Source organism: Labrus bergylta, chromosome 3 (genome assembly GCF_963930695.1).
Source record: "Labrus bergylta chromosome 3, fLabBer1.1, whole genome shotgun sequence".
NCBI classification, from domain to species: domain Eukaryota; kingdom Metazoa; phylum Chordata; class Actinopteri; order Labriformes; family Labridae; genus Labrus; species Labrus bergylta.
The window spans coordinates 30,787,888-30,813,332 of NC_089197.1; the positions used below are offsets into that span (position 1 = coordinate 30,787,888).

The window sequence follows — 25,445 nt, forward strand, 5'->3', positions numbered from 1 at the left end:
CAAGGATGTTTTGTTCTTCATTTGAAGCTTGTTTTGACATAATGTAAAAAAAACAACTATAGGACGTGCAATCATGATTCTATACATTATGTTTTATTTTGAAATTTACAGGATGCTCTATACATTCTGCCTGACTTCCTGTCTGGGTTGATATGATCTGTCCAGCTTGATATGTACCTACAGCTGACTCCGTCAAAAATATATTCTCAGTGTTTGGACAGCGAAGTGGCCAAGCTGGCACACACTTGTGACAGATCTTGTCGTCTGCAGTGTAAACACAAGCAAGGACTAGAGAGGGCGCGATCAGCTCTGTGTGGACAGAATGCGGCACACAAGGATCATGTGGAATCTGCCTGTTATACAGTCCCGCAATTACCCTACGCTGTCTGCATGAGATGCAATTGGCTTTCAATTAAAGGTAGAACCAACTCATCTGCAGCAGTTTCACACAATCAGAGAAACAGCTGTTAGTGAGCTATTCAAAGCTAGAAGGTTCAAAGCTACAGTCCCAATGGAAATCCAAAACTAAATGTTGGGGTATTGTTTTTGTAAGCTACCACTAGATATCTACTCTCACCCATAACCATTCATTTACTTTGAAACACTACAATTTGTGCACAAGAAGCAGGTAAAATAAACCATCATAGGTTGCTGTCCTAAGAGGTAAGGACCTTCTGCAAATATGCTCCTACATTTTCTTTGTTTTAGCATTGGTTTGAAAGGTACAAATGGTCAGCTATTCTTACCCTGGTACAAAGCCCCTGTGTGTCTGTGTGAATGCATTGTTTAAAAGTGCTCCCCTAACTTGATGCCATGTTGAATTTCCACCATCATAGACTGCCCTCGTTCAGACAAGCAGAAAAAGAAAACAGGAGCAGAGTGTAGCAAAGACACAGGCAGGAAAAGACAGAGCGAGAGCAGGAGTGTGCATGATTAAAAGAGACTCAGGAGGCATTTACCAGGAACAGGAATCCTGGATTTCCAAGACCTTGTTGCAGACACACAAACATGCAAATACACAAAGAAACAGGGAGACAGCAAGTGAGGGGAAATGATTCACTGGTGCTGCCAACTGTGAATGATGCCAAAATTATAATCATGCCCGAATCCCTGCTATGATGCCAAAATCCATCGCCATTCCTCATTTTAGGCGATTGGCCAATACAATAAGTACATAATAGCATTTCAGTGTTTCCCCAAGATATGTTTTTTTGGCAGTGTGAACAAGCCCCTGAAACAGCTTTTAGATGTGATACTGAAACTCTCGATTGAAACCAATAATAATGAAATCCGGTGACAGCAAAACCACGTGGTAATAAAGTTCTCTGTTAACTCAACAACTGTCTGCCAAAGATTAAAACCCAGAGCAGCGAGGGCTCTAATCTGTGATGATATCGAGAGACAGATGCTGAAGCCTCTCTCCTGATAATGACTTACAGACTGGCTCACTCTTGTTTACAGTTTTTCAAAGTCACTTAAAGCCTCCCCAGATACTTGATATCATCCTGATAATAACTGACTCAGATTTCTGTGAGGGAATATGGGTTTAGCAGCCTATGGGACACGTACAAAGATAAATGTATGGAGACTAGCATATCCATCTCTTGACCCTTTTTGAGCTTTTGGGACAACCATTGGGCACAGGTTTGATTGTGGCACAGCATGAGATCGATGGTATTGATGAATCACAGCACAGTTTGCTGACTGGGCACTAAAAAAATGTGCAGTGCTGCTTTAGTTTGTCAAGTCTTAGAAAAAGTTAACTCTTGCACCATAATTCCCCATCTCACCATCTTTAAAATCTCATGTAAACCTGATTCCTTCTATCTGCAATGAGTATTTCCTTTTTATTTTCTTATGTGAGTGGTTAAAATGAACTAATATTCTCTGCATCTAAAAAAGGAAAACATCAAATCCACACATTTTATTTGTCTTTTTTTTCTGCTCTTTACTCAAATAAGAGTAAAGATTGTTTATTGCTATATGGATGCAGTGATGATGCAAATGACATAAGTAATTATTGACACATGTTGGCCTATATTTGCACAATACTGATCATTCCTCCCGACTCTTCCCCCTTGTTTAGTTTTCTGATTCTTATTCACATACTGCCACACATTGAGTTTGTCCCATCTGGTCATCAAGACTGCAGAGTCTGACTTATGATGATAAGAGACTGGAGTACTTAGTAATTCGATGAGGAATGCAATTTGAAAACCAAGGGTGAAAAAAAACACTACTTACCCAGTGTGCTGTCAGCCAGGATTTCAATGTTGAATGTGATTGAAAACAGGTTGATATCAGGTCGGAACATCCTCGGTCAGAAGGAGTAGCATCGAAAGGGTGATTGAAATACTTCAGTATGGCGCTTTATTGGTTGTGTGATGCTATTATTAAGGTTCAGAAGCATTGTAAAGTGAGAAGTTATAAACATTCTCCACAGAGGAAGAAAAGAGACTATTGCACATGTGCAGGAACGTAAGCTGTTCAGCTCTTATCTCGAAGACCAATAGACTCTCGGGTGCTGATCTAGTTATTTTATACATAAAAGTAGTCACACAGAAATGGTGGGGGTCAATGGCAGAGAGCAACACCTTGAATGCAGGGGGTTGCAAGATGGAAACCAGATCCACACTCATGAGATTTTGTTGTTTTAGCTGATGTAACAGTGAGGTGTATCTTTAAATCGTGTGTGAATGTGTGATTAATCTTGTGACAGTATCAGAATACCTGCTGAAATCTGCTCTAAACATTGATGTTAAATCAAGTCTTCAAATAGACACTGAAAAAAGCTTTTTCAAAATGTATTTCAATGTTATTTAAAGGATAGAATGTTTGCTTGGTATGGTCAAAAAAAACCAACAGAATCACAGGTGTTCACACCTCCAGGCTGGTATTTTGAGTTGAGTAATCAGTTTATGCTTTATACATGCTAGGCTCCAGTACAACCGAATTATGAATCTGTGTTTGTTCTCATTAAAGATGATAAAGTTATCACATCACATTTTGCTGCACACCTTCTGCTGACTCGAAAATATGACAAGGGTTTTTCCCCGACTTGCTGCATCACTGATAACGGTGTTTGTTTGGTTTGAATGTCGGGCAACTCTGAGAAGACAGGCACACTGTCCTTCCTTTGTGATGTTAAGCAGATATCGGTCCCCATTAAGGGATAAGTATCTGAGTACTTACTAATTACAAAAATGGAAGATTAAAGTATCCGGGTGTGACACTTCAAGATCTTTCACATAGATTTGAAGTTCCTTTGGTAGATGTGTTGCTATTATCCATCACCTAACTTTCTTAATTTCCCTTTATTTCCTTTATTTTTGGTCACACAATACTAAAGGTAATTGCATGATTAGTTAAGACTGCGGCTGTCAAACAATTATTCATTTATGGCACCCAGATGAAGGCTCTGATGAGCTTGGAGCTTGAATATTGGTCTGCCACTCATTTTTAACTTTACATGTAGCTATGAATAATTAAAGGCTTTTTTACTTTTGGATACCTTTTAGTGTTTGCCGACTTTACAGTCAAGAGGACTTTTTACACTCAAGCCATAAACACATCTAGCCAATTATTTTCCATTATTATTTTTACATTTTAATAGTTAACCGTGATTAATTAAATTTTGTTTCTTAAGATAGGTATGATTTACTTCCTGTTTTGAAAAAAAATCTTATTTTATTTAAAAGGAAATAAGAAACCTCAGGTAAAGTGAAATATTTGATATCACAAGGTAGAGTTTACTTTTGAATAATCAACTCATCTGTCTTTGAGATTTTTTTTAAATGAAATGAGCCATTCAAAGGCACCACTGTGTCATTCTTTTCCATCACTGTGGCTGCAGGATGACACTATGGTGAATTCACTATGGTGCCTCGAAAGGGACAAAATGGCAAAAAGTTAATGCAATTGACAGCCCTCGTTAAGACATAAAAGACAAATAAATGTAGAGGCCAACATGATTCTCAAGTAATGACAATAAAGAGCAACATAATGGTCTTGGATTCAACAATATCCCGTACTGAATTGAGAGGGGTTAGTGGTGGTAAAAGTATTTTCCTCAGAAATTCAATAAACAGTCCATCATTGTCTGTAGTAATCGTGTGTGTGAGACAGGGAGCATGTGTGCAATCATGCATGTGGAAATGAGTTGGAATGGTAGCATGTTATAAATGTCTCTCTCCATTCCTCTCTTCCACTCTGTTTCAACAGACAGAAAACGATTTTGAGTTTTCAGATCAGTTTAATTAAGCGGCAATGAAGACCATCTGGCTCCCAAAGACCAGGTACACTCACAGAGACCACCGAAACAGTTTTGGGAAGAAAATGAAAGATAGAAAATGGAAGGATACCTACAGGGCTGTCAATCAATTCATTTTCAAAATCTTGATTAGTAGCTGAAATTCAAGAGGTGATGGCCTTTTTACTCACATGTTTCAAATTCCATTATTTAGCATTTTAACTTACTTAGAATTAGAATTTTGCGATAATGTTGACATTAAAATATCTAAATTAATTAAAGATTGACTAAATCTATGTTATTGTTTTTGTGGAGTACGTACATTACCTCAAATATTTCTTACAGTTATCAAAGCCAGAGAAATACGTAATTTTATAGTTGTAATGGGACGTGTCATGCCGCTGCGGCCGCCATGACACACAGAATGTTTCTCATTGCTGTGGAAATATCCAATGTTACGTTAAGGACCGCTGCATAAGGAAGCAGGAATTGCTCCTAAAAGCTGCTGTACTGTTGCTCTGTGTGCTGCTGTGATAATGTAAATTTTACTTAGATATATTGACGGTTAACATATTCTGTTCCTCAAGTCTTTTTCTCCCGTTCGTCCTCACTACCATCAACAAGTTTGGTTTCCCTTGGGGGAGTAACAGAGATAACTTCTCCCATGATTCCTCGCTAGCCTCGATGTCATCTTTTGTTATTGATTGAGAGCCCCCTGGCGGCGGAATCTACACATTGTAACTTTAAAAAAAAAATGTTTTTTGTGCTTTTATTTTGTATATTAGTGATGTCTTAAGCTAAGGGTACTTCACTTCCTGTTTGGATACAAACGTGCTTTTTATTTTGTGATAGTCTGAAGGTGACAGACAACATTAACTTATAAGATAGGCCTGCACACTTGCTCAATTGGGGTTTTTATGATCACATCACTACGCTTCGACCAGAGGTCTTTTTCAGGTGATCATTTTTTAAGACAACATTAACTTAACCACAGAAAAAAGGCACTTGTTACATATCAAAAGGTAAAAAAGTGAAATGTTGGATGATGATCATAAGGTGGATATTACTTTTGACTTGTCAACTGAGCCGTCAAGTTATTTTTTTAATAACTAGAGCTAGCCGTGTGTGGCTAACCCTAAAGTCTGTGTCTGGGAAAGGGATGACAGGCACAAACGATTTGAGATGACTTGACTCCTTTAAGACCCAAAATCTGAGCTGGTGTCCGTCTGAAGGAGGAGGAATGGACTCCTTTGGACTTGAAGAGCTATTCAAAGGTGCAGAGGTGTCATTCTTCATCACCGTATCATCAATGTGATTAAAAAAATCATTCAATAATTTCACGTTATTACTGACAGTCCTAAAAATACCAAATATGTTAATTTAATATTTTGTTCAATAAAAGTGCACCAGGTTAAATATCAACTTTTGGTGTTAAAATTGCAATATTTAATTCCAATAAAAGCAGTCTTCATTAGGTGTCTTTAAAAACAATTATTTTGATTAATCTCTCATTTCAAGCACAACATTTTTTTTGATTTTTTTTAAATAAGAAAAGAGAAAAAATATATGATTGAGCGATGTTCTGTCATTGCCAGTTATCTGACAAACAGCTGATATCTACCTAAGCTCTAAGGAGCCGTCTAAGCAGGAGCTACTTTTTAATTGATTGGTCAAACAGTTATTCCCTTATCAGTGGATGATAAATCTCATTCTTTAACTTTCACAATGCAGTATTGTTTCCTCTTGGCCAAAAGCAGAATTTCAATTCCCAAAGTATTTCTCAGCTTGAGGAGAGGGTAAGAGAAAGTTATTGTCTAAATGTTAGCATGTTTAGGCTGGTGGACAAAGGCTCCGTTTCATGGTAATAATTAGCTCCCCTGCGTTGTGTTAGAAGAGAGTGCTGTTAACTTGAAAACAACTGAATAACCTATTAGTGCAAAACTTGAGGGTTTTCAGAGGGCTCTCTGCACAGACTACAGAAGTAAGAAAATCACTTCATCGCTGCATAACTTCTTCAAAGTGGAGACAATGCAAGGGTCTGTCTCACAGGGGGATAAAGACATGGAGGCATTAGAGACAGTGAGTGTTCCTGTTATAAAACTGATTCTCCATATTCTACACATGTCTCTGCATATGAATGTGGAATCTGTAAGTAAGTGTTATTTCCAGTAATATTGACCATGAGCACTGCAGGAGACTTTGACTGTACGCAGAAGTGACAGAATGCATTGGCTGTTACTCAGTTCCTGAAGACATCAGACATCATATAACATTGATTTAGTATTATATGGATTTGTACAATAAACAGACATGGATACTAAAACCGTGGTATAAATCCTCCTAACTAAAAGTTCTTCCGAATGCAACACGCTTTTGTATAAAACTTCAGCACCATGGACAGTGACGATACATTTAAAGAAAAGTCTGAAGCAGAGGAGATTCATGCCTTATCAATCATACAGGAAAAGAAACAATGCAGTAATGTAGTAGTACATTTACAGATATTAATGCATGCTAAAATGATGCCAGGATCACACTTTAAGAGTGTTTTTCCCTACTTTAGCACTCTCTGAGTTCCAAAATGATACCATGTGCTCATTGGTCTCATTTTCCTGTATGTGTACTGTAAACTTCAGGTAATGAAAATAAATGTCTTCACATGTTCTGTTGTGATGCTGTCCCTGTAACATATGATGTGGGAAGATGAAATCCGGCTGTTTGACAATCTCTGCTTTGCCTCCAGCATCTCTATCTTCCCTTCACAGAAAACATATTTTGATTTTTCTTTTACATAAATGATTGGAATATTATTTTTTATTATTATTATTATACTCACTCCCCACACACATTCAACACTGCACTGACCCTTCTACATTCAAATCACTGATCAAAACTCACCTCTTCAAACAAGCTTTTCGTGTGTGATTGTGATGTGTGTCGTTTTCTGTAGCTGTACCTTGCAGTTGTTGTCGTTACAATTGGTGGGTCATGTTGCTATGTCTGTAAGTCTGTCCTTACTGTGCTGTTCCTTCTGTCTTTTTAACAAATGTACAGTGTCTTTGAGTAAAGCACGTCTAAATAAAATGTATTATTATTATTCTATATTCTTCATATTCAATTACCACACAATGGCTACTACCTGTATCTGTGCTACAGCTTATTTCACACTGTAATAGTCTCCTTATTGCTTTTTAAATTAGCAGTATCACAAGTTACAATTTATAACATAATTGTTTGAATTTCCCTCAGGCTCAATAAAGTATCTATCTATCTATCTATCTATCTATCTATAAATAAATGTAAGTGAAGCCTCACACGCCACAGGTATCCAGTAACAAGTATCAAGCTCACAGCAGTAAACGTCATTTCACTGGAAGTTCTTCTTTGTTAATTTTATGGTCTCCATCCTGTCAAGAAAAGTTTAATGATTTGTATATTATTCGTTTAAATTTCTTCATCTTCAAAGTTAATCGCTAATTTGTTGTACATGACACATACAGTGACTGAAATAAAGTCACACAAGAAGCAACATCTGTCGTGGCATATAATCAAGATGACTTTGTTGTTGTTTGTATATCAATTTTTACACCTGCTTAAAAAATCCTATTAACATTATACGTACTGTATATCTCTGGTAAATGTTGGAAAAAAAATAAATGTTCATTCAGACAACATGAGTTTCTAATCTTGGAGTCATTGGAGGTGATGTAATTATTACATTTAATGAGATTTTTTAATAATTCTGGATTTTTATCAATACCAGATTTTACTTTCATTCTCCGGCTTATGTTCTATGCTCATGCATCCATCCAGATATCTATTTTTAACTTTATATCCTGAACTCTCCCATGAACTGCCTCTAAAGCTTGTTTCGTATCGGTTCTAGCTCTAACAAGTCATCCTTCTGTCCTGTGTTTCCAACCTCACACATGCTGCTGCTGCGGCTGACTGGTTGTTCCACTTTCTCCCTTTTCTCCCTCCACTGCTCCAGCTCTCCCCCTTTCAGCCACTGATGGAATCTCTTCACTTGTGTGATACATATATTCAATTTCTCAATGATGCGATTTGCTGGTCACGAGTTTCTGACCAAATTGGTAACCATGGCAACATGTTGGTAAAAGAGCAAGTCCAGGGAATTCTTAAATCTGGATGATATGCTTCTCGGGGTGTAGATACCAAATACTGTATATCTTAGCAGGGTGCTAATGCTTGGTAGTGAATCATTTGTAATAATGGACGTGTGGGTGACAAAGATCCTGACAATGAAAAGTTTCTATCTAAAGAACTAATACAGCAAAATATTAGTAACCAAGACTTGTTGCATTTGGACTTGTGATAATAATCCTGTTTGAAGGCAGGGTTGGTCATTTTCTCCGGATAAACTTTTTAAGGTTTTGGTTGAAATTGTCTTTAGGTCCTGACCGAAATTAATAACTCATGTGCTCTGAAAAAGGAACAAAGAAAATCTGTCATATGTATCAGTTGTAAGCCTGGACAAAACTTTGACTAATGTCTGCCACGAGGTACCAATCTGATGAACCAATTATGTCTCCCTGCTTGTTCTCTACCCCCTTGCGTGCACTAGCCCACACTCACAGCGCAACAACGATGACAGAGTTTATACTGAGTTTATTGTTGGCCATTGTGAGTAGTGAAATAATCACAAATAGTTACCTACTGCTGAATGAGACATGAGACGACGTAGTTTCTACACAATGCAAGCAATGAGCTGAGGTCCACTTCTGGAGGAACGGCGCTCGTGTTCATGTAATCAAGGGGTGTGGCTTTTGAGGGAGCACAAGGAGGGGGTGGGTGCAGACACAGCACTGAGGGAATGCTACTTTCAAAATCAGCCTAGTTTTTTCGAAAATGACCAACCCTGCCTTTAATCCCACGTGCACATCACACAGTCTTATTGACCTTAAAATAGTTTGCTATCAGTTCCTGAGTCAGAATGGATTATTTTACAATTATCGAAACATCAGATGTAAGGTTCTCAAACATACAGTCATTTCTAATCACATTTTTGATATCACAACTAAGATGGTGAAGATGTATAAATGTCCAACTTTTACAACTATTCTTAAAAAAAAAGTTTTAATAATAACTAGTGGAAGAGGTTTATGTCAAAGCTCACATGAGGAACTTGCAGTTTGGGGCGATTTCGGTGCCCCCCTGTTGACATAGATTTAATCTCTGTGCTGAACTTGTCCTGTTCATGTGCAATTGTTGTTTTCCAAATGAGGAATCTCATCCTGTTGTCTTTTAACAGTCACATGTGAATCTTTTCTGTGGAAAATATATTTTAAAAAAGGCTGATTCTGTAGCCGACTGTAGCTCCCTTTGTCTGACAGCTACCCCGCGCAGTAGTGACAAACATTAAAAACAAAATTATAAATCTTGTTGCTGATGGTAGTCTGCTTTTGCAGGTCATATAGACTCATCAGTTTAATGTCAGTGTGTGTCATAACCAACTGAAACTGAACTTCTCACAGTAGCTCAAGTAAATATGTGTTTTGTGTTCGTTAATTCATCCATCCCAAATCTAGATTTTCCCAACAGCATTTCTTAAAAAAAGGTACAGTACATTGTTGACAAAAAAGGCAGTAGAATAAGGCTTTAACAAACAAACTCACCTGAAAAGTAAATATTTATGTTGTAGGTTGATCTGGTGCTCTGTAAGGAAACAACACTTGCACACAAAGAGGCTTAAAGGTCCAATATGTTAGATATCTACTGACATTAAGCAAACATGCTATGTTGAAGTGCTGGCATCTCTGTCAACAACGCAGCAGCCAGTATGTCTTCATCCTAAGTTTGGTCTGTTTTTGTTTTGACCAGAGAAGGTAAGCAGTTTTCAGGCACCCCAATACAGCCTTTTTGAACGCCCATCGGTTAGCCAGATATGAGAGCAGTTATAACGGAAAACCAACAGGTGTTGCAGCGATTCAGGGGGGCAAGCTAATTTGTTCAGATAATAAAGTTAGACCGCAAAAAGATTTCAAGACCTCGGCAGGGCTGGTAAAACATTGAGGCTTCAGTGTCTACATGCACATCAACTGCAGGGAGGAGGGGGGGCAGCTCTCTTCACTGCTGTGCTCATTATTACATATTGAGTTACATATTGCGCCTTTAAGCCAGGCAATTCAGATGTAAGCACAGGTCCAGATCATAATGCTGACTCTGTGTTTGTGACTGATTGTTATTCAACCAAACATCAAGCTGGAGACGAGTAGACAAGGAATCAGGATGGCATCTTAAAAACACATTGGGACAAAGGAGAAAATTATTGTATCAAAAACTTTATTCTCAAATAATGTTTTCAAAATATCTAATAGATAGACAGTGAGTCTCTTTGACAGCAGGTTGTGAAGCTGTTTTCACGTACAGTATCAGTTGTCCGACACTTGACAACACCTCATGGTGTTCCACTTCCATGATGTCTTCGGACAGAAAAATGTCTTTTTCCATCCCTTAAATTCAAAAAGGTACCAGTCATGTTTTCCCAGTCAACATATTAGCTCCAAAATACTGTTGCCAATTTGCAAATGCTTCTACTAGAGCCTAAATTTACCACAATGTCATTTTCCACTCTAAACTCATAACGTCTGAAGGAGGAGTCCGCTCCTCCTCCTTCAGACGTACACCAGCTCAGATTTTGGGCCTTAAAGGGGTCAAGTCATCTCAAATCGTTTGTGCCTGTGGAAGTCATCCCTCTCCCAGACACAGACTTTAGGGTTAGCCACACACGGCTGCTGTTACACAAGAACACCGTCTTTAAAAAGGACGTGTCAGTCTCAACTCACCTGTGAGTGCTGTTGATGACATTAAGACACTAAACATCTGGTTTGTAAAGTATGAGTTTATCCTTAACCTTAAGGATGCTTTCATGTGAGATATCAACAAACGCAGGCACCTCCTATGGCACAGCTGCTGCATTAAAGTCAAAGTGATTCAATGCATCGTACGTTATAAATAATATGTATTGGCACTGCATCTTCAAGCCCAAAGGTGTAGAAGAGTTGGAGCTGACAGAGTGTTTTAAAGACTGAAGTGTTTTAGATATTGAACAGCTGTGAGCCAGAAATAATGTCTCCACACATTATCTCGGGGTCAAAGCAGTTTTCTTGTTCCGGTGTAAAAGCAGCCGTAATGGACAAAAGAGATTATATGACATTTGATATTAAATACTCAGTTTGAACCATCGATTTTTACATGGTGTGTAACAGTGAAAACATAACTTTCATGAACAAGATTTTGTAGTACCTACATCATTTATCATAAAAAGTACAGCATGTTTAATAATTTGTTTTTGTTTTTTACAAATTCTCCATAAAAAATAGATTTCTGTACAAAACTTTTTTTTTGTTCTTTTGCACCTACTTCAAGTTCAGCAGCACATGATGATGGCGAGGGGTGACAGCGTTGATGATGAATGATTATGATGTTTGAAAAAACAAAACAACATGGTGACGATTGGCGACTTCCTGGTTACGGTGTTGCCATTGTCCAAAATCATTCTGTGGCATTAAGCACAACAAAAATGAAATCATCAGTACACATTTATAAGTAACAAACTTAGATACTGCATGTCAATATGTGTTGCTGAGAAAGCATCCTCTTACCCCGATGTGTGAATGTAGCATTTGTTCGTTTGCTGTTCCAAGCTTAAAGCGCCATGTGCAAAACTGACGATTATTCATCCTTTGCTCTGATCAGTTAGACAGAGCTGCAGTCAGCTCACGTTCAATTCAGACCAACCAGGCTGCAGGTTTTCTTTAAAGCTGTAATGCTGATAGTATGGCATGAAAAGTTTGTCCTATCCAAACTATTAGGAAAATGGAGAACCAAACTTCTGTCGAGGGCAAAAGACAATTTAAACAGAATATTTCAAATATCTCAAATCCTTCAAATCGATATAGACACACATTTACATAAGGTGTTTTCAGACTGCATGGAACTTTTTTGGACCCCCCCTCCCTCCCCCTCCCGTCCTTCCCTTTTGTATTGATTCTGAACCACAGGAACTGTTTTAGTCACTAGAACCCCGTTTAGAGGAACCTTTGTAGCTCCTGCTTCAGAGTAGGTACCATGGCGGTGCGAATGCAGAGAAAAGTCCCCATGGTGTGTAGTTCTCAGGGAACTCCCTAGTGGATAGTTCCTCTTCAAAGAGGCCCCAGAACAGTTTGGTCCTATAGATTTGATGAGGCTACTCCAGCACTGATAAAGAGCCATGTATAAGTGAATGTGGCTGCTGAGTCCCGTATGAGCTCATGTGTGACACAGTGGATTTTAGTGCAGGCCTCCTACAGGAAAAGGTTTAGCAGCCGGTGTTTGCAATGATGTTTAAATATATCTGTGAGCTCACCCAGGCAGAATTTGGAAATATTTTAAATCTGGTCTGAATCTCTGCTGTATTTAATACTTAATTAAAAAAAAAAAGCTCATTACTGCTATGAGACACTTTGAAAAGAAAGTTTGACATTTACGGTTTTAGCTGCTCTTTTTTTACATCTTGCAGACGCCTCCATTTGTTTCAATAAAATCTGCTGATTATACCACTTTAAAGAAGCTGAGGGACACATGTGGAAACTTCTTTGCAAACTGAAAAAGTCTCAGTTGAGGAAGCAGAAACAACCTTGGCATTTTAAAATGTACCAGTCAGTCTCTCGTAGCCAGCTGTCGCTCTTTTAAAAAGTTAGGACTGCTGACAATACCAAATGAAGGACAAACATGGAAACTTCTACTTTAACTATTTAAAAAAAGAAAGTCTTGTGGGTAGAACAAAAATACTCAGATTGTCAAGGTATCTATAGAGGGAAATGTGTCTTGTGCAGAAAAAAAATAATCTCATTTTTAAAAACAGACATTTGTTTCATGAAGCCCTTCTCAGGAGACAGAAGTCAATGTATATTTTAATAGAATATGCTTCCCCATTGAGTTTCAGATGGTTTCCTACAAAAATGAAGAATAGCAATTCAAGACAAGTAACAAAGGAAAGGTCCTTTTGTCAATTCTAATAAGATATTAAGCAAATAGCAACACTTTCTGCCTGCATGATAATGCCAACTATTGGAAGATGGTGTCTACAAAAATTATCTTTTTACGGGCCACAAAGACCTCCATTCTCTACTATTGATAAGTGTGAGAAACTACAGGGTAGATTATGAGCGCCTTTGTCCCCAATCCAATCATTCAAGTTTGATCAATTTAAATTAAAAAGTCGAGAAAATGAATGGTCAGCTATCAGCCCAACATCTGGTTCATTCTGCATGTTAACAGGACAAACTGTGGATCTGTTTTGTTAAAACAGTAACTTCATTGTTCTTACCTCATAGGGGGTTAAGACGTTAAATTAAGGTCACAATATTCAGCATTTACGCATTGGTCATTAGAATGCTAATTAGTAGCATACTGGCTGCTTATTAGTCATTATTAAGCGCTTATTAGCACCTTTGTTGTTATGACCATAATCTATAGCTTATAGGCCATTGCAAAAGCATATTAAAATCATAATGCATGTTCAACAATTCCTAACTTAATATCAATAAGCAGTAAATAGGAGATATTGAGGAGAAAACTGGTTAAAGGCCCATTACATTTAGAGTATGTAGAATAAAATACTTATAAGGAGTCATTAACGACTAATAAGCAGCCAGTACAGTACTAATTAGCATGCTAATAAGCGACTAGTTAATGGTGAATATTTTGACATAAATTTAAAGGGTTACCCATTATACTATGTGTTTTATTTAAGGTATGTTTAGATTTAATCCTGCACTCCAATAATCCAGGGCTGGCTTCCCCTTCATCCTGATTCAGCATGTTTGAAGTCTAAATGTATTTAAATCCAGGTATTAGAAGCAAGGGTAGGAAGGACTATTACAAAACAATGTAAGTATAATTACATTTTGGTGTGCACCAACTGTTGGATGTGAATCAAACCATTGTCGCAATACATTTCATCTTTACATGGCAGACAAAGTGAGGAGAATATGGGGTCAACATTGCCTTGTTTGGCTGCACAAGGAGATCAGATCTGTGTCATAAATTGTTAAAAATTAGACCTTTTATCACGCCTGTGGAAACCTCGCAGCCTCTAATTTTCAGGCTCCATTATGCTCTCTTGACTCCATAGGAAATCTCAGCTGAATTAATTAAATCAATTAAAGCAGAAGAACTGGGTGCACTCCAGTGTAGAGGGGAGGCTCACTATCTCGTGAGCAGACACTCCACTGTTGTTTACAGCTGTCTCGCTATTTCTGTGCAGAGATTTCGAATGTGTCATCTGTCTTGTTGACACTGAAAACTACATCTACATATCATTATTTCCTGGGCCTCACACTGGTGTACGTGTATGTGCCATTTGGCCATGACCTTGACACTGAGTCTGTGAATGACAGGCTAACAAATATTATAATTCGTGCCTCCCAACATAATCACTATTGTTTCAGGGCATTTCATTTGCAGGATTCAGATCTGCAGGTGACTCAATTTCAATGAAAATTGGAATAGAAACTTATCGTTTTGAATTATTTGCCAATTATTTCAGATAAGTTGGACGTGACAACCTCCTCATGCCAAGCATTTTTTTTCAGCATTTGTGATTTGGGGAAAATTCATTCTCTGATTTGAGAAATTCATGTTTTCATAGCCAAAATCATAATTTCATCATCAATAAGTTTTCATTATCTTACTTTCAGATGTGTTAATAAATGGATGTAGGGATCTATTTTTTGCAGGAATGACAGCATTATGGATTGAAAATACACAAGTGAAACATGGGGGAACATAAAAGGAAAATTCATTTGGACAATAAAAATCATGCAGGTTGCCTGAAGTGACAACCTAAAGCCAGTATGGTGTGCATGGAGTGTGAAACAAACAAGACACAGGCCTGAAGACACCCAAAGACACACACTGAAAGCAGTTACATCTGTGATCTAAACCAAGTGCAGCATCTTTTGAAAAATAAAAATATTCAGAATAGAACACTGCAAGAAAGCTTGGCAAGTGATTTGAAGCCAGTGAATTTTCTTGGATTCGGCAGACTTATGGGTGTTTGGTGGATATGTTGACCTAAAATACCAGGAAAGCTTGTGTACTTGTAGCAGTGAGGTTCCAGCATTTATAAGCAGGATGTAACTATCTCTTTGCAAACGAGGTATTTTTCAAACAATGAAGCGGCTCGGTGGGGCGATAACTCTCAACAACAATAATTGTGCATGTTGTCTTTATACTGAATCTGTTTGGCCTTTGTCTTAAGTCACCACTTCTCAAACAGATCACACGTAAACTGTGAGCTCTTTAAAGAGATGTGTCCCAATAGGATCATGTGCATCACAAATGTCAAATGTCAAATTGGAGGACAATGCATCATAATATGAGCATTTGTGGAAACTTGCAACACATCTTTTTGAAGAGTTAGAGAAACAGTCACATGTTGTTTCTGAAAGCTGACACTGTCTTATACTAGAGGTGATCAACTGGATGAATAAACTCATGTTGAGATAATTACTTTATCTTTGAGTACCGTTTTAATATCTTCAAAGAACACAAGTTTAACGGCTGTAAATAAAACAAGCAGTGTGGCACCAGTGTCAGGTAGGCCATATTGAATGTTTTAGATGTGAGCCTTCCCTTTTTATTTTTCTGTATAGTAACAGTATCCAGTATGAGTTTTCAGAAACAGCCACTGTTCTAGAAAAGACAACAAATTGGTGTCATTTTCAGACACTAAAAGCTCAGAGGTCAATAGGCAATCTCATCCCAACTTCCTCGTTGGCAAGCATGTTGTCATGGCGACAAAAATAAACAACAAAATAGCATGTGGTCACTGCTAACAGGGAGTGTGAAATATAAATGTGTATATACAAACACTCTGTAACCCTGTATTTATTCATTTTGTTGTCTCTTTAAAGATAGAAGTTTTTGAATAAAATTCTCTTTTTTGAATGACTCATTTTCAAACCCATTTCAGACCCAAAAAGTATTCATTTTTTTCATAACCCAGTCAGAAAAACACACTAGTGCAAAATTTGTGCGGTTTAAGAGTTTATATAAAGTTTATATTTCGGGGTTCCCCAGCAGCAGTGGTTTGGGAAGTCCCATGGGGCCACTGGGTTTTTGAACATTGAGTCTGTTCATCAATATCTTCACTGAAGAAAAATGTCGGAGGGACATTCAGAGACACCTAGCCTCTGTTTCCATAGCAACCTGTCCTTGTCTTTCTCTCCCAGCACGACTCACAGATTTCTATCCGTCCATTTGTCTGTGTTTGTCTGTCTAATATCTGTCAGTCAAACACTCTGTGTGTTAATCTCTTCATCTATTTCTGATTTTGTGGCTGGAGAGTATACTGTAGAAAAAATATCAGTCATCACTTGACTGATAATCCTGTCCAGAGTTACAAGAAGACACATCATTTCCTGGATTTGGCCACAGCTGATTGCAGCAGTCGAAGATCTTGACAGCTTATTGCCTCCAGGCTTCCACTTGTTCAGCCACCAAGCACAAAACGCTGGCTAGTCCAAGAACAAGAATCATTGCCCGATTCTTTGATTGTGTTAGACAGGCCTCTGGAAACCAGTCCATTGTGTACACCAGCCCAGCAACTCAAATGTCTTGTTTTCTTGTTCAGCACAGTCTGCCAACATGGGCAAGCATGGACAGTTGTGAACAGGACCAATTTTAGGTGTGAAGTACCTCAACAGAATATTGGAAACTCTCTAAATCTCATCTAGAGCAATTCACAGGTTGTTGTACTAAACCTGGGAACAAAAGCATTTGCAAATGCTTGATTTGGTATGTTCGTGGTGAACACATTGCCAAATACTGCAGGTAGACACTGTCATAGAAAGGCAATACAGTAACAGGCAGAAAGAAAAGACAATCACAGGGACCTATTTGATAATCCAATACTGACTGAAAACTCAACTTATCCAACTCTGTGATTGTCCTGCTTCATATAATCAAACAAAATCTCCAAGCAGGGTACGGACATTTAAACATCTGCAGATGGTATTTGACTGGTTTGTGTAGCACTGGTCCACCACTACTAGTATGCATTTTAAACTAGTAGCCAGTGATGGATGAGACTATCAGATACTTTAAAGGAATAAGACTGGTTGGAAGAGCCATTGCATTGACTGCATTTGGATGTCAACTTCACTGCAGTCTGCCGAATCAATATTAGATTCTACCAAAACAGACTCTAAGAGCTGTCTTTACATCAGGATCTAGTACTATCAAGATCAGTGTGATGGAAGTCCAGTGGGGGGGTTTTGGTCCAGCACAAATTCTGTTTTTTTTGTGGTGACAAAGCAACCACCCAAGTGTTATGTGATGTCTTGAGTCGGTTAAAGGGTGGAATAGTCTACCTGCTTCCCCTGAGGGTATAACCCTGGGTAGGGTACCCCTGTCTGGCCTGCAGCAGGGGAGTAAGTAAGCCTATACCACTTTGAAAATTTGGCATGGGGCTGGGGGTTATTATTCAGGTTGGAGCGAGGGTATTTGGAGACCATTTGTGTCTGGCCTTTCCATAGGGAGGTTGGGTTGACTTTGCCTACCTAAACAGGCACTGGACCTTGGAAGAGGTTCAAATAGTTGAACCATTATTCTGTGGTTGTCTGAATAGCAACAGTGCTCAAGAAGAATTCTGGTCCCAGCACTGATCTCCTGAACAATGGTTTTTCATGTTATTTGATGTTGCCATTTTCTGTCACCTTTCTAGTAGTTCTGACTCTTTCAGAATACAAAGGAAGGGGATGCCATTGTTCAGGTAGGAGGGAGAACAGATCTGCTTCACTGTGCAGATTATGCTGACAGACGACCAGCAAGCTACAGCGCAGACTGCCCACGGTGACAAGTCCAAATCATAAGTCTCTTCTTCTCTGTTTGGTCAAACCATTCCGCAGACTGCGACAGGGAGTTTGACCTAAACCACCGTGTAGGTAGTGGTAGGTATGTTGGACTATACTACCGTGCAGACTGTATTTAGTGTGGTATCGAATCGAACTGCCTTAGCCTCAGTAGGTTTCATGTTGGTGTCATACATTGGGTTTTCAAACGACGCTTGGCCATTGGTGCTCTCATGGCCTACATAGCCATTGAACTGGACCTTGGGGCGAGTCCTGAAAAACAAAATCAGAAGGAAAAACTGGTGTTGAGCACAGGTTTTTGGTTTCATTTAGATAACTTTACAAAATGTTGTATTATATTTGGAAACAAACAGAATACAAGCAAAAGAGAGGAGGTCACTGAAGCAAAAAGGGATTAGTAAATCACAAACTCAGGGAAATTTGTCAACGGCAAGGTTGAATTGCTAATATGTGCTGATGTCTGCAATAGAGTTTGTTTGTTTTTAAGGTCCGGCATGAGCATGCAATGACAATGAAGGAATTTGGATTTAATCAAAGACGTTTGCCTTGAAGTTTCCTTGTTATTTTTGCTGATGTTCTTTTTTTAAATATGCACGTGTATTAGCTGCAACCAGCAAACTTCAATGAAAAGGTTAGTCGCTTCAATCTTCTACACACACTAGCTTAAGTTACCTAATTTTGTTTTTGTAACTGACTCAGTTCCTTCGTAGTTTGTCACAGGCAGGGCTGAAGCCAGCCAGAGAAAACTGTAGCTCTATGCAGCATTTTGCTCACTTGTTCAAATTTTTTGGCAAATAGACTTACAGGTGTATGCTACTTTGCCAGCAGAAAACAGAAAGGAGCCGAACAGAATTGGTGAATCAGTGACTGGTGGGAAAAAGTGGAGCAATTTAGCAGCTGAAGTTGGGAGAATCAAATCAGAGCCAAAGGGCCAGGAAACATTAGATTGCATTTGTCAGGTGGCCAGATACCTGACTCTCATTAGATGCTAATGTACTCTGTGTCTGATGGCTCTTGTGCAATTTTGCCCCCAATTTTTATAATCCCCTTATGAAGCTTTATGCAAAAAAGTTTTGAAATGACTGCAAGATAACAGGTCTCATTTAAGTCCACACATAAAGTTTGACTTTATCTATCTGTGTGAACAGTAAAAATATTTTATATTCAGGCAGACTGTATGCAACATTTTAAACGTCAATGATATGAGACAAAGCAACAGAAAGAATGTGTAATTTTAAAAAATACATTTGAAAACGCAGAATATTCTGGTTCTAATTATGCAATAGCGAAAACTGTACATGGATGTAGCATTATAGATTCACAATTAATATAATATTGGTAATGTTTGTCCGAGTCTCACTTAGTTCCGCAACCAACGTTTCATCAAGAAAGTTCACTTTTAATATCTTTCCCTGTCCTTCAAGCTGTCTTGTTAGACATGCTGGTCGGCAATTTCCCCCTTCAGATTAATAGGCCCAAACTTAGTTCAAGTTTTCTGGTGAAAAATCTACAAATTGCAGGGGAAATTATGGCAGGAGTAAGAACACCAACCATAGCAACTGCCTGCTTCAGTGGCTCTGCACCCGAGAACCCATCTGCTGCTGTAATGTGTGAATGCGTACAACCTGCCATCATCCTGCAAATGGTACCTAATGGTTCTAGTTCAAAAGAATATGTTATTGCTCCAAATGCCTGAATGAGTATTTTAAGGAATTTACTGCAGGGTTCAAAAGGATGCACAGTGAAATATAACTGCTCCCTCCTAATTTGTCTGTTTGTCGCAGATTACACTTTTGGATAATCAGGTCCTATAATCCAGTTAGATATAATCACTTACTCCCAAACCCTGTGGAACTATTAGCAGGGAGGAGTGCTGCAGCTGAAACGCTGTTTGACTCTGACCTCATTAAGAGTGTGTGTGCGTGCATGTGTGTGTGTGTGTGCGTGTGTGTGTGCTTGTGTGTGAGCACTGGTAGAAAGACAACCCTGGGGAGCCACTAAGCCTACCCTACATGCTCAACCCATTACTTTACAAAACTGCACACACACCAACACACACCGTAGACCTCCCTGTGTGGCAGAGGTTCAAATCGCTGCACTTGTCTCTGGTTGTGAGTGTAGGTGCAGTAAGTTAATTTTATTGGTGGAGTTAAAAACAGCACACATAATTGCTAAAACAGTATTTCAGGAACTGTACAGACGAATGGGCTGAAACTGGAGGAAACTACCGAGCACACACTCGCACCTTGTTTTTAGTTTCCCATTAACGCTATCACCATTGCGATAGATAAGCATTTCTATTTCTAGTGGTTGGCAAAAATGTTGGGCTAAGCATTTTTATTAGTTGGTGTGTAGTAAAGTTAACTTTGCTAAGTCAGCATGAAAGTAAAGAAGGTTAAGGGCAAAAAACAGCATTTGTTCTTGATGACATCATGCTGACAGAGAGATGACAATGAGATAAAAGGCAAATGAAACAGCCCTCTGTCTTATTTCAAATGACTGCTGTATTACACAGTATGGCTGCACTGCTTTAATTAGATTACTTACTGCTGATTTAAAGGAGCTCCTTGTTTGATTCACCTCTGAATTCATTTTCAAATCTTGGTCTTAGTAAGTAAGGAGTAAAACTTTCCAGAATTTCATAAATGATTCACGACAGCATACATCACTCAGCTCAGTTCAGACAATAAGAATAGTGCAGCCTTACTTAACAGCATGAAAAAGAATCTAAAAACAAAAAAAAACAAGGAACGGCGAGTTTCGACGGAGGATGTGGCGGCGGCTGGAAGTCTGGTTGCTGTTTGAAACCAGATGCATGACAGGTGCCAGTCTTACCTGCCGCCAGGCCCCCAGGTGTCTTTTGGTCTCTCATTGTCATCTGTGTCAGCAGACAATGTCCTGCATATACAACCATCAGCTTTAATATACATCAACTAGCATTAAACAATGCAAGCAGGGTGTAAAAGCAAGTCTCAAGTAAAACCCTCTGTTGGTGTGGATGTACTCTCAACATGCGTATGTGGAAATCTGCATGGAGCTGCACATGGCATCATCATTTTAATATTCAAAGGATTCACTGTACAAACTAGTCAGAACAGATACAAGCACAGGACTATCTAGTATGTGAAATACAGTCATGCTGTGTTTCCATAACAACAGCAGGTCACTTTATTATGATGTATGTACTGATGCCTACAGCTGCAATAAATGAAAAATGAACAGATAAATGATTAAAAGTGACTTTAGTTTGATGAATTCATAAAACTTTGAATGATGTAGTGCAGGAGTCAGATTATCCCTTAGATGTAGTGTATAGCACACGTTTTGAACAGGAACATTTATTGATAACATTTTACCCCCAATTTCTCACTTATCTGGCATCTTTGGCCGCTTTGTGAACTTTCAATAATTAATATCCATGGTCGCTCAGATTTCACTTTTATGCTGCACTTGGAGTTTAAGAGCTCAAACTATGTTTAGGTATGTCTGTGAATATAAAAACTCATAATACATTTCAATAGTTTAAAACCAAAGTGTATCAGCCATCTCCTCAAATGAGTTTAATACAGAAGACAACTAATTATATGTTCAAAGAAAAAGAAATGATTAATCATTCCCTTCACGCTAAAGCCCCTCATTGTGAAGTAAGTGTGAGGTTGGCCATGTCAAAAATGTAAGCTGACAAGTTAATAGTTTGTCTGACCGCGCCTATAGGTAGAAAAACAAATTTTTCATCTTACATGCAAAATAATTAAACGATCTCATCCTCAAACAGAAGTTCATTATTACTCAGATTAGTTAGATTGCTGTTGATGTGATTCTTATTGTGTTGTGTATCTTCCCATCACACAAGCGGTTTAAACAAACTACAGACTTTGGACTTTGACAGAATGAGATGCTTCATTGTTTTCCACTAAATTTACAAGCTAGAAGTAATAAGATGGTCATCAAAATACAACCCAGAGAGACAAGTTGCTTCAAGGAGATGGAATTAGTGAATTTGATACAGAAAGTAACGAATATGTGGGGCAGAATTCAAATGTATAATGAACCTATAAAAAACTGCAAATTAAGAAGTTATATCTGCACAAGGAAATCTTTTAGGATGAATGTTTTTCTTATTTATTTAGTAGACCTGTTTAAGATCAACTCACTTCACCATTTTTCCCCTTTTCTCAATTTAAACATCGACTTGAACACTATGTTTGACGGAGGACATCAATGCTAGAAACAGCTACCAAAGTCAAAAGGCAAACACCTGTTTGGTATTCTACTCCAGCTCCAGCTGTGTTTTTCTCTGATGGATTTACATTGAGCGTATAGCTTACCTGTGCTTGTAGAGGTAGAAAGCAAATCCCGACAGGATGAGGGCAAAGAAGGGAACTAAGATGGCTGCTGCCACAGAGCTGCTGTTTGTGTAGGGGTTGGATGGATCCATTGCCATGGTTACAGGGCCTGGGGATACAGATAGAATTAAAGCCACATGCATGAAAACATAGGTTACCACCCTTACATTTTGTATTAGCTATTTCATGCATCATTAGTCAGCATACTTTCTCTTCGCTTCCAGTGTTTACTCTAATTGTATTTATTTTACAAGAGACTAACAAATAAAATCCAAATTTATTTAGTTTGACATAAGATATTAGTCTCACTTTCATTTGTATTTGATTGGTTGTAAAGAGTGGTGATGTCAAAGGCAGACCTACCTTGCCTCGTCAGATGGAACTTGCCAAAGTCTTTGCTGTGAATGTGCCCCTGGTAGACGAACGTCTTCTGGTCTGATTCTGCTGTAACCTGAAGATAAACACTTATATCTAATACACACTCTTTGCATAGAAGTATGACATGTTTGAGGTAAAAAGTTCTAGTTTGACACAGGGGTAGTACGGAGGATGGTATACAGCCCTGTCAACCAAACCCACCAGAGGAAGTCTCTAGTAATACGTTCTTATTCCAGAATTATAATCACAGTGTCAAAAACATGATGCATAAGACAGGTGTGGTTTAGGGAGATAATATTTTTAAGAACAGACAGGCGAATATGTAATTACCCTCGTATAGAGTTGACTGCAAAGGGATGACAACATCAAGCTAAAAGTAGTCAGCTTAATGTTGTCATCCTTGGGGATTACAGTAAAAGTAAGTCTTTTATACAGTCCTCTACTTCTGTACCGGAAAATTTCATTTTTTAATGAAGCACTGAGTCTTCTTGATGATCAAAACAATCTTCCATTTAATGTTTAACACTTTTTAACACTGGAACACCAAATGCACAATATGTTGTCTATGTTAGGGGGTCAGGTTTTTCATGCCCCTGTCCCCACTCCCTCCTCCTGCCCCTCTGTGTTCCCATGGAAGTCAAATGCAGCAGCAATGCTACACACCACACATCGACCGGCCCAAACTTCCATCTTCTAACTGTAAAAAGATTGCTTTTCAGGATTCACAACTTGGCCATTATCAGCCTGGCTCTCCTCCTCCCCCACTCCTTCAGTCATCCTCTGCATGATGAATGGGCTGTCGAAGTGTTGCTTTCCTTCCCTCTGTCCTCCTTCCACTCCTGCTCCCTATCTTTTACAACCTCCCCACTCAAGGCCTCCTTCCTGCCCCCAGTCCTTAAGACTAAAATTGTAATCAATTTTCCCAGTTGTAGGCATCATCTTCAAAAAGTCCCTTCTTCAAAAATGATATCAGAATAAGTTCAAAAGTCTACACTGAACAGGAAATCCAAAACATCTACCTTCATTTCCGTCCTTCATTTCTTTCTAGACACTTTTTAAGAAATGATGGCTTGCAGGAACTCTGTCCCTCCCTTCCCATCTTCTGGTCTCTGATGCAAACCGTTACCCGTCCCGACAAGTCCATCTTAGTTACTCACTGTCTCTACAAATTTACATGGCAGATCACCTTCCTCTTCCATGACTGTGCTACCTGACCTTCAGTGTGTCGTCTTTGATTACGCCAGTGTTGTCTGGTAGCAATATTTGAAAGGTATTATTTTTTTCAAATCACTCCAGAATTTCCCTGCAAGACACTGAGTATGATGCCACAGTAATTATGACTGCAACAGATTTCATGGTGAGCGGGTGATGGGGTGTTAGTGGTTCACTCTCTGGATCAGTAAGACAGTGAAGTAATCTCACGAGCCTCTGCTGTGAGGAAGAATTTCTGCAGAGAGCAGCGTCTAGCCAGCGTAAGGTTTCCCCCTAAAGTAGTGGTTCTTAAATATTTTCTGTCAGTGTTCATCAGACACATGGTCACATAATGAAGAATGCATTCACTTGAATACTTCAGAAAAATGTGAGCTGGTGAGTTATAGTGTTTCTGCACTAATCTGGTCATATTCCTTTAAACTACAATGAAAACAGTCCAGATATTCAACAATGTCTGAGATCAAGACAAAAGCTTCACTTTAGGGGTTTTTGCAAATGAGACAACTGAATCTTACTCTGGACCTTCAATGACTAGAACACAACAAACCGGTGTCATTCAGGTGTCTGAATATAAACACCGGCACTGGTTTTGTATCTTTCTTCTCGAGACTCAACACTCGGCCAAGCAATCTAGCAAGTAGGTAGAAACTGGATCATTTAAATGTATCTTTATTGGCAAGATCACTGTTCCAGTCTCCCTCTTCTGTTTACAGTTCACTTAGAGGATGGTTATTTGAGCCTGTGCCGTGCCCACGCGTTTACTTTATCACCTATTACTTAATGAACAGGCATGAAGAAGCAAACCACAGCCATGGGGAGACTGTCGATAGCATGCTAGAGGTGTTGCTGGCGGATCGCTCACGCAGATGATGTGAAGGTGCCAGATCTAATGTTGTTGTATAGTTCCTTTGATCTGCCTACACATTTCCTATAGCACCTTTTTTTCCCCCAATGAGCAGGAAAGGAGCAACAAAACCCCAACAGACCATGAACAAGCGCACAAAGTATATGAAGTGTTGCTGGCTGGTATTTCAGTCAGATACAAAATCTGAAGATGTCAGATTCAATGTGCAAAATGTAACCTAAGGCTCCACCCAAAGTTTAATCTTTAAGGACAAGGTCACTTCTATGGCACGCTCAGTTGGGGTTGTACTTTCTCGTACGGATTGCAGTTAAACCAAATCTTGTGCAGTCTCAAACCACCCAAAGCTCAGAGTTCCCTTGTTGACATAGACACATAGTGATGTTGCTTGTCGATTTTCTGGCGGCGACTGAACCGCTATGATTTATCTATTCTGGTTAACAATGTAAAGACATTTATGTTGACATTGATTTCTAAAGCTCTATCTAAATAATACAAAATGAGTGCACATTTATCAG

General features: G+C 38.7%; 1 protein-coding gene across 1 annotated transcript in view; it reads right to left on the reverse strand.

Moving 5' to 3' along the window:
• Positions 1–17,984: 17,984 nt before the first annotated feature.
• The window catches only part of LOC109989353 (CUB and sushi domain-containing protein 1), a 197,989-nt gene continuing 190,528 nt past the window's right edge, over positions 17,985–25,445 (reverse strand). The window contains exons 67-69 of the mRNA XM_065953146.1: positions 22,839–22,926; positions 22,458–22,584; positions 17,985–18,381 (exon numbers count right to left, since the gene is read on the reverse strand). Of these exons, the coding sequence (XP_065809218.1) occupies positions 18,222–18,381; positions 22,458–22,584; positions 22,839–22,926 (375 nt within the window). The 3' untranslated portion in view covers positions 17,985–18,221. The remainder of the gene's footprint in view (positions 18,382–22,457; positions 22,585–22,838; positions 22,927–25,445) is intronic.